The sequence below is a fragment of the Solanum tuberosum genome, unplaced genomic scaffold (assembly GCF_000226075.1).
Source record: "Solanum tuberosum cultivar DM 1-3 516 R44 unplaced genomic scaffold, SolTub_3.0 scf00082, whole genome shotgun sequence".
Lineage (NCBI taxonomy): Eukaryota > Viridiplantae > Streptophyta > Magnoliopsida > Solanales > Solanaceae > Solanum > Solanum tuberosum.
Window position 1 is genome coordinate 1,844,721 of NW_006239006.1, and position 11,132 is coordinate 1,855,852.

Consider the following 11,132-nt stretch of genomic DNA (forward strand, 5'->3'; position numbering starts at 1 on the left):
TTTCCTTTTTTTTTTGGGAAGTTTTCATATTTTTATTAATAATATTAATAATAATTTTTTTTACTGAAAATATTAAATAAATTATTATTAATATTATTATTATTTATTAATAAAAATATGAAAACTTCCCAAAAAAAATAATATGTTAAATTCGAAACTAAAATTTTTATTTATTAAAGAATTATTATTATTATTATTATTAATAATAATATTATAATAATAATAATAATAATAATAAGATCCACCAAAATAAAATCCACCAAAAAGTTACAAAAATATTGAAAATATACAAAAAATATATTATTTTTTTTTAATTTTTTAATTTTTATTATTAAATTTTTAATTTGAATTGATCTTAATCCTTATTTGATTGATGTTTTTGAATTTCAAATTGATGACAATTTCTCATCAACGGTTTATTAACTTCTCATAGCCATTGACATTAATTTCTCACACTAATGAAGCAATGGATTTTTTCTTTTCAAAAGTACTGTCTTCGTCATGAATAGCACAATATTCAAAGGGAAAAAAATGGTTACATTGAGTTGATGCATATTATTTTTATATATAATTTCTCAAAATTATAGTACTAATTTGTAATTTGTATTTTCGATTTTTTTTATCTATATTTTTTAATTATACATAGTATTAACTTTTATATTTGTATTGGTGTATAATTATTTAGACGGAAATCAAACTCATGCCATAATTAAAAGGTTTGTGAATTCAGGTATTATATCTAATAACATTTAATTTAATAGTTAAGCATTTCCATATTAAGAGTCTTTAATTATCTTACATGTCTGATTACAATGATTGATATGTCATTTTTTAAATAGTACTTATTTGGAGAGTGAGGCTATGAAAATATGTATTTATGTCTTTTCTGTAAATATTAAACTATTATCAGAATCACTAAATTGGATATTGCAATAAATTTTGTTCTTTATTAGTTTCAGATTTTTATTTTGTATTCAACATCTAAAATGTTATGAGCATTTTTTAAGAAGCCAAAAAATCTTCAAATCTCAAATGAAGCATGGGTGTTTGTGTAGCGGCAGAATATGATTCTATCCATGTGTATCATATCGTACAATGTGAGACAGTTCTTTCATTTTTCTTTATATGGCTAAATATCTATTATACTATTTGTTTTGTGAGCATATGTTTTATAAATTATATTCAAATTTTAGATGTAAACTCTATTTTTTTGTGAAAATAAAAAGTACTTCCTCCGTTCCATAATATAAGTCACATTTTTCATTTGCACTTGCATTAAGAAATAAGGTAATTTTACCCTTATGCCCTTATTTAATGTTTGTCTATGACAACTTTGTAATAAATGATGAAATGTTAGATTTCAAAAATATAAATGCATTTGGATGACTATTTAAATTTTACTTTTTGGAGCCAAATTTTTTCACCAATTGATCCAAAAAATTTAAAAAATAAAGTTTTTCCCACCTCAATTTTCCTATATATTTTGTGTAAAATGTTTTTTTATATTTTTATATATAAATTCTTAAAGCAAACATGACAACATCACAAAATATTCAAATTCCATTACTTCAAATTGATCTAAATTTTCCTGCTGAATCTGATGTTATTGATAATGAATTAGACGACAAATGAATTTTAGTTCTAGTTCGACAAATCATTTATTTTTTATTTAAATGGTGCATTACTCCTTTTTTTTATCTTGATTTTTCTCAATTTGGCCTTCACATGTTTTGGTTGAATCTTCTGTTTTTACATCTTTTGAACTTTTTGAAATGTTATCTTCCTTAATAAAATTTGTTGAAGCTTCAACTTTCAAGATTATTTTTGAATTTTTTTTCATCTTTTATTTTAAATTTGTTTGTTGATATTTTTTTTCAAAATCAAATTTTATAGAATAAGTAGTGAATAAAGAAAGTAATTAATTAATGAATGAAGTACTCTCCCAATGAAATTAATTACTTGTAGATTTCCTAGGTTAGTCAAAGTAAATACATTTTTCAAGATTAATTAATTAATCAATTAAGGCTATAATGGGGTAAAATATGATAATTTATGCATAAATTTTATAAAATGGCATATATTGTGATCCAACTATTTTTAGAAAGGAGTGACTTGTAATATGGGACGGAGGGAGTACAAAATAGTTAATAAGATATATCAACGGTTAGTAATAACTTTCTTTTAATTTAAATACGTACATTATTTATAATTTTATTTAAATGTAATATTTACTATATATAATTTCTTTTTATTATTTTCTTGCTTTAAAATTATTGTATATATAATTAGTTAGATAGAATTTCATTTATGTAGAACATTCATTCTATACCATGTTTATATTTTTTTTAGGAAATTAGAAATAACATCATTGGTGGATAAAACTTGTATGGTTTTTATAATATAGAAGATGTGAATGTTTGATTTCAAAATATAGAGGGTCTATTTTTAATTGAACATATATAGTATACAAATGTTTAGTGTAATTAATTAGGATTGATACTTATAAGTTATATGAATCTTATGATTTCTATAACATATTGATCTCTATAAGTGTTTTGAGTTTTGACTGTTTTTATTGTAATATTTTCAGATTACATTAAATATTAATAATATATAATTTAAATTTGTTTAAATATAATAATTTATTAAATTATTTAATTAGAGCTCATATTAATAACAAGTATCAGCAATAATTCATAAGTTATCAAGTCGATATAATATAGAGGCGCAAGGCTACAACATTAATGGTAAACACTTTCTTAGCTTGTTTTTTTTTTTTTTTTGAAATACTCTTAGCTTGTTGTTAACTAGGGATATCACTTAATTATTTAAATATGTAGTTTAATTTTTTAAAACATAATAATTAGCAAATATGCAAAACTATAACATTATGTGTAACTATTTTTGGTTGTTGTTAAATAGGATCGTCGCTTATGAACCATATGATTTTAAGTATTTCTATAATGTGTCGATGTATACTAATTCTAAAGTACTTTGAGTTTTGATTGTCGTTATTGAAATATTTTCAAATTATATTTTTATTTTTTATGCATAGCTTAATTTTTTTTAACATACTAATAATTACTACAATTACCTAATTAGAGCTCATATTAGTAACAAATATAAGTAATGATTCTCAAATCATCAAATTGGCATAACATAGGGGCACAAGACTACAATATTAATGCTTGGCTCTTTTGGTTTGTTATCTAGGGTTGATACATATGAACTAGAGTGTTTTGAGTTTTGACTGTTATTATTAAACTGTTTTACATTATATTTAAAAATTTATGTAAAATGTAATTTAATTAGGTAATTTAAATTTATTTATATAAAAATACAATAAAATTACTTAATTTTAAAAATTCATAATCAGTTTCAAAATAATATTAATTTGAGGAAAACATAATATTAATATTATGACTATAACTATGTAAACTTAATATTTTAACATATCATTTAATAACAAACATTTTTTTTATAAAACAACAAATAATACTAATAAAGAAAAAAATATATGTTATGAAACTTTGATAGTCCATGCTTAGCAAATTTGTGTTGTCATTATCATCGAGACCTATGAAGATGTTTTTCTTTCATTTTTTTTTATAAAAGTTTATTTAGAAATCATAAAGAACTTTCTATATCGTCCTTTCCGTGTTATTATAATTTTTCAATGAAGCGCCATCAACATTTTTATTCAAAAAATATTTGTATACGTCTCTAGTACTAAAATAAAAAAAATATTAATTCTAATGAGTCTTTATTTGTGTATGATATGATTCATATACGATCGAGGATATGAAGACAATCACATAATAGGAGAAACATTATTGTAGTTTCAATTTTCTTCATATTTCGCTCACATACATTCTAAGTATAATCAAATAAAATATATTTTTATTATTTAACTTCTTTATAGAAATCGATGCGTAATAACAACTCCTTTAAATAAATAGGAGTAATTATTTTGCCAACTCGGTCTATTTCAAATTTTTAATTTGAGTATTATAGATATAATTTTTTAATATTTAAATTTAGATATAATTTATCTTTTTTAGATTAGAAATTATAAACTAAAATAGATCATCTACACTTTACTCCTCTTTTATACTTTTAAATTTTCTCTTTTATTATTAAGAAAAAGAAATGGAAAATAAATAAACAAAAAAGAATAAGTAAAAAGGAGGAATTTTTTGAAACTAAAAAAGAGATGTAGTTTTTTACTACTACGCTTACATTTTTAATTTTTTTTTTAAAATAATTTTTTTTTTTTTTTAGATCTTGAAAATTTCAAGAGAGAAGAGTGGGTGAAACTTATGTTTTCTTTGGTGGATTTTGTGGTTCATTTTTTATGTTTAACTATGAAATCATAAATAATTAATCTCATCAATCATTTTCAATGGATTGGAAACATAATTGAAGAATATATTCAATACTATTTGAGTTAAAGGGCAAAAATGTCCAAAAATAAACTAGTTTATAATGTAAACATGTCCTTTTATCATTCTGGCCAAATTATGGCCAAATTTTTTTGGTCAAAAGGATTTATTCATATTCTTTTGTTCTATGTAAACACTTTTGTTTTTTTAGGAAAGTGCTAAATGGTCAGAAAATTTGGCTAGAAAATCAAATAAACTATAATTTTTTTTTATTTTAAAACAAACTAATCTTTTTTTCATTTTTTAGTCAAAATGTATTTAAGTTAAAAGAGTAAAAATATTTAAAAAATTAAAATAACATAGAAAAAATATCATTTTGATCAAATTTTTTGGACAAAAAGATTTTTTTTTTTTTTTTATATTTATATGAATAAATATTTGTCTTACATCCATACATCAATTGGAGTGTAAGTTGATTGGAAAAGTCTCTGCAAAATTAAAATTGATGACTGCACATCATTAGGGAGCTGACAAGAGACAACTCCTCTGAGATTCTGTCGGCAAATACTTTGCCCATAAATAAAGATATCAATAAGATTGGGATAAGATTCCAATTCAATGATTTACTTGGTAGAGTGGTTGAAATAGTAACCTCTTATTCCATGTTTGCTTTTATTTTAGAGAAAATGGTCAAATGACCATCCAATCTATCTCTGAATTTTTAACTTCACATCTATTTTTTACGAAGTTTTATTAACCTCCTGAACCACTTTAAAATGCGATAAATAACTCCTTAAGGGCTCGTTTGGTGTGAGAGATTAAAAATAATAGTGATGGATAAGAAAATAGTGATGGGATAAAAAAAAATTATGTTGTTTGGTTGGCAAGTTCGGGATAACTTATCCCGAGATTAATAATTAGTACCGGGATAAGTTATCCCTCCCCATGGGTGGTATAGTAATCCCGGGATAACTTATCCCGAGATAAAATAGGTAAATGACAAATATGTCCCTTTAAATCCTTTTTATACATCATTTTTTACATTTATGTATATTTACATTGTTTTTAATACCATGTATAATAATATTTACTACCTCTTATTTTTATGATAATTATACATATTTTTCTATTAAAAAATTATACTATATAAATATAATTTTTATTTATGAATTTATTTGACTAATTCTTATGTTTATATTATTTTGATTTCTCATAAATTTTCTTCTCTTTAATAAACTTAAGAGGGAAGTTCTATTTTTAAGCTAAATAAGAAAAAAGTTATATTTTTAAATACACATGATACTTATCATGGGAATACATAAACAAGAATATTTAAGTTAAATAAAATAAAAGTTTTATTTTAAAAAATGAATAACTAAAGCTCACAAAGAAATATTTAAAAAGTTTAAATAAAGTGAAGGGTAATTTTGTAAACAAACAACTTGTTCTTAAAATTTATCAATATATATTATTTTGAATATAACAAACCAAACACTCAATAAAAAATAATCTCAGGACAACTTATCCCATCATAACTAATCCCAACATAATTTATCCCAACATAACTTATCCCATCATAACTCATATTCAAACCAAACGACCCCTAAGTGTTGAGTTGTCATAGAGAGTGTATTTCACTCTCTTTGAGAGAATGAGTTGCCTATTTTTCTAATTTTCCGTTTTTTTTTCTTTTTCTTTCTTCTTATTTATCTATACAACTATACATTTTTCACCATTATCATTGTTGAAACATTTTCAATGGATGTTTGATATTAAAATTATCAACAACTAATGCATTTCATGAATAAATAATTTTTCAATAGACTTATTTAGAACATATCTAACAAATTAATTTATTTTTTTTAAAAACATATCCATTAATTAAGTTTTTTTAAAGTCATGGACTCAAGAGTAACAAAGTCAAAGTGAAGTAATTGTACGTTTAAAAATATTTGCAAACTTATTAATAGAAACTAAAACAAAACAATTTCTTCTACATTTATAAAGAAAAATTCTATATGTAAATCCATGGAGAATCAAAATCAAAAACTCAAATTATAAATTAATCATAAATTGTTAGAGATATAGAAATTTATTGAGGTAAAAAGTGGTGTTTATTATAGTTAGGGTTGAATAAATGATTGGGGGAAGAAGGGAAGAGAAAGAAGGTGAACTTTTTTAAATTTTTTTTATTAAATGGTGAAATACACGAGTCAAGTGTGTATATTTCACCACAAGACACATGCCTGATAATGACATTTCAGGGAGGAAATAATTCCGCTTTAAAATAGCTTAGGGGGGTAATAGGACCCCGTAAAGTATAAGTGTGTTGTTGGAAATTCGGTAATAGATTGAGGGGGTCATTTGGCCATTTTCTCTTTATTTTATGAATTTATGTTATATTTTGTTTTTACTATTATTGGCTTTTTGGTTAGACTTGATAGATTATTTTTTTATCAAATGTTTTAATAATTTTATAACATTTTATTTATAATATTAACATTTTTGTCAAATATACATTTCATAATATTTATACAAATCTTCTACTTTTAATTTTTATCATAAATTTAATTAAAATATATTTACTTAGAAAATATATCAATTATTTTGTTTAATATTATTTAAGAACTATTAATTACGTTATGACTTTGACTAACAAATAAATCAACAAAAGAGACCCTTAATGAGAAACGAGCTAGTGTAGAGGTAGAGGTAATTCCTAGTTACGGACAATGACAGTTGGTATCTATCAAAATCTTTTCAATAAATAACGGGAAAAGGTCCGATATATCTTGTCATTTAAAATTGATATATTTCTCATTATAAAAGTAGTTTATATATATATCTCTATTCTTATATAAATAACTCACATGTACATTTTTTTTGAATGAAAATAAAAAAATTAATTTTAATTTAATCTTTTAATTATGTTTTTTTAAAACAATATAATTCATATGGGGTATATTTGATCCACCTCACGCATTATTTTTTTTGACTTTTTGTTTTAAAGACTAATTTAAATTTATTATTTTGATAGTCAAATTTATTTATATTTCACTAATTTTCTTGTAAATTTTATTATAGATGGCCCGTTTTTTAATTTTTTTTTTTTACAAATACAAAAACTAAATTACAATATAGCCGCATAAAATTTAGTTTTAAATTTTTTATTTACACTAAAGAATGGAAAAATGATAATAAGAAACTCGAATAATGATAATCAAAGAAGTAAAATAAAATAAAATTGTAAAAGATTAAAATATACCTTGAACTTTAATTTGTTAGAAAGATCATATATATACCCCTACATGATTTTTTCTAAAATTTAAAGTCAGAAAGATAAATTGAAAACTATTTTTTTCACTTCTGTTAGATAAAGGGTATATGTTAGTTTCTTTTGTAACAGTGAGGATATATGCAAGACATTTGCGAAATAGTAAAGATATATATGAGTCAATTTAGTAACGATGATATATTAGCTCTGAATAACAAAATTAAGGGATATATCGAACCCTTTTTCCATAATTAAATAGCTCTTGGGAAGCTCAACCGAATTGTGTGTGTGAGTGTGGAATTAGTTTTTTTAAATAGATATTTATATAATTAGTTTGGTGTGGTTTTCCAAATTATTTTTACTTGAAAACCAAAACAAATTATGTCAATATAAGAATAAAAAAATAAAATAAAATCAAGTAAAAAAATATTTAATTTGATTAGATTTTTATTTAGTTCGATTTTCTATATTCAATAAACATCTCTTACTACAAGTATAGTTTTTTGTAAATTTTTCATTCAAAATTTATCTTTTTGAGGTAGGTACCCTAGAAGTTTGATTCATTTTTTTGAGATATAAAAATAAAAAATTTCAAATATATTTTTCAGGGCTACAAGGAAAAATTATGTTTTAGTTGATTTAGTTAAGAGGTAGAGAGTTTTTTTTAATTGATTTAGTTGAGGGAGAAATGATTAATGGAAAGGGAAGAGCTAATTAAGTTTCTAATTACTAAAATGCACAAAGAATTTTTTTTTAAAAAAAACAGTGAAAATGATGGGAATATGGAATTTGAGAAAATGAAGGTGAGAGAGGATTGGGGTGATAAAATGAAACCTAATAAACATTTGTTAAAAGTCAAGAAGCGTCACACAACATTTGTTGAATAAGGTTATGGAGTTATAAAAAAAAAATTGACAATTATATTTATGTATGTTATATTGAAATTTTACATAAGATATTATGTTAAATTTTTTTGTTTTAAATTTAAAATTTATGTTATATTTTTGGTTTCATTTGTTTTTAGTAATAGACTTATTGCAAGTCGTTTATGTTTTAGTTAGACTTGATCGATTATTTTTTTTGTCAAATGTTTTAAATAATTTTATGACATTATATTTATAATATTAACATATTGGTCAAATATGCATTTCATAATGTTCATAGAAATTTTGTATTTTTAGTTGTTATGATTAATTTAATTAAAATATACTAACTTGAAAAACATAAATCAATTATTTTTTATAATAATAATTAAAAATATATATTTATTAATTAATATATTTTTAAAAAACAATATATATCTTAATTATTAATATTATTTATAAATACTCTTATTTGTTTAATAAAATAATTTTGCTTTTATGATTGCACTTATACAAATACAACTAAAGAGTACATTTATATTTAGTTTGTCACAAATAATTACGAAAACTGTGTAATTTGAATTAGCAGAAACGAGCCGGACTATATACCTAGTGTCTATAGACATTAATGACATGACAGTTGGTGTCTTTTCAATAATTAAATAGCCTTTGGGAAGCTATTGATCTCATTTAGTATTTAAATTGAATGAAGTGTTGCAAATTCAAAAGGATAATATTATTGAAATGGCTGCGTCCAAAAATGAAAAGCAATTGAAATATGTTGTTAAAGATAAAGAGGATTCTGATGAAGAATATATGCCTTCAAGTGAGAGTGATGATTGCGAAATCAACTTATTAAAGATAGAAAAGAATTTAGAAGTAGCTGGGTTTCAGAGAATATGGAGCGAAAAAGAAGAGATAAGTATTTTGGAAGCTTATCTCAATTATTCATCAGATTGTGATGTATTACTTAGTTTTGTGAAGGACAAATTGGAAGTAGAAACGACCAAAACTCAATTACAAGCTAAATTGACAAGATTGAAAAAGAAATATAAGAAAAATCTTAAGAAAAGGAGTTTTTCAAAACCCCATGAGGAGAAGTTATTTAAACTATCAAAGATAATTTGGGGATCACAAGTGAAGTGTAAGAGTATTATTGATGATCATTTCGTTTTGGATGGAGGTAGTGCTGCCGATTTGGAGGATTGGTTTAGAAGAAATCCAGGTCAATTAATTAAGGAAAATGATAGAAAAAAAATGTTGGAGAAATCACGATCTGTAAAGATTGGTAAAGCTCAACAGTATTTGTCGGAAATACAAGTGATGGAGGAACAAGCTAACTTGGCTATCGATGCTCTCCAATCTATTCTCACATGAGACAATTAGTATATCTTGTCTTTTTTTAATATCATCAGTTTTTTTATTTGCACTAGTTACGTAAGTAGAATATTTATCCAACTTGTCCTTAATGTAAATTGCTGAATGATTTGCTAAATTATTATGTAATAGTATTTCTTCATCAATCTAACATTTGTTACTTGATGTACTGCTTAATTCCTTTGTGGAGAATGAAATAAACTATATCATTCACTGTTTCATTCCTTTTTAGAGAGTGAGGTAACATTGTAGCCAATAAAATTTGCGTCGAGAAAACAATTACTTGCGTGTATATTGGGGAGCAACATGGCGTACCTTGTGAACTGTCACAATGTTACACATTTAGAAGTCATCAATTATCAAATCTCTAGTTCATATTTCATTCTTGGGAACAAGGGTGTGTAGACAATAAAATTCGCGTCGAGAAAACAATAATCAAGAACGGAAAATTATAGCAACAATCGTATCTATTATTTTAAAGTGTGAGTGTTACAATTTCTATGATTTCTCTGAATTTGCCTTTTCAAATATGAATTCAAAGGCATTAAAGCTGGTTCTTGAATCTTTGATGAATTTGAACTTTAAACTTTATCTTGATCTTGACTTTTGCTTGAATTCAAGGGCTTCAAGCTTGTTCTTGAACCTGATAGTTTTGATCTTCATCGTTCTTGAACTTAAATGCTTGAATTCTTAAACTTGTAGCTTTATAGAGAATTTTATGGCATTTGTACCACAGATTTTCTCTAGCTTTTTGTGTAGAATTTTCTGTCTTCTATTTTGAATTATGAGGACCCCTATTTATAATTTTAGAATAGAGGAGTTGCAATTGAAACAAGATTTTCTTTGACCAATCAAATTTAAGTGACATGACATATGAACTTTATGGAGTGGGCTTGTCATCTTTGACACATGTCATGATCCTATTGGCTTCTTGCTTGACTTGGCATGCCACGTCATTTGCCCACGTGGCACCAAAATGGGCCTCTAGGATAAGATGAATTTAGGCTTAACAAATTTGGCTCATCTATTGTAGCCCAAATCGATTAAATTGATATTTATTGGACATAAATAATTAGCCCAATTATATTAGTCCATGACATTTATTTGGACTAATATATTTATGAATTTAATATAATTCAAATCATTTTATAAATTTATATTTAATAAATTTAAAATGATTATAAATGTCTCCTGCTTCAAGTCTTGTCAAATATTTTTTCTTTTGAAGAATAGGCT

General features: G+C 23.8%; 1 protein-coding gene across 1 annotated transcript; it reads left to right on the forward strand.

Annotated features, from left to right (window-relative positions):
• The first annotated feature begins 9,263 nt into the window (after positions 1-9,263).
• On the forward strand, positions 9,264-9,896 carry LOC107060424 (uncharacterized). Its single transcript, XM_015308383.1, has one exon. It carries the CDS (start codon positions 9,264-9,266, stop codon positions 9,894-9,896), a length of 633 nt encoding a protein of 210 aa, XP_015163869.1.
• Positions 9,897-11,132: the final 1,236 nt, after the last annotated feature.

Bases quoted from the DNA above. Each gene is read 5' to 3' on its own strand.
- LOC107060424 (XM_015308383.1), top strand. From the start codon at position 9,264: ATGGCTGCGTCCAAAAATGAAAAGCAATTGAAATATGTTGTTAAAGAT.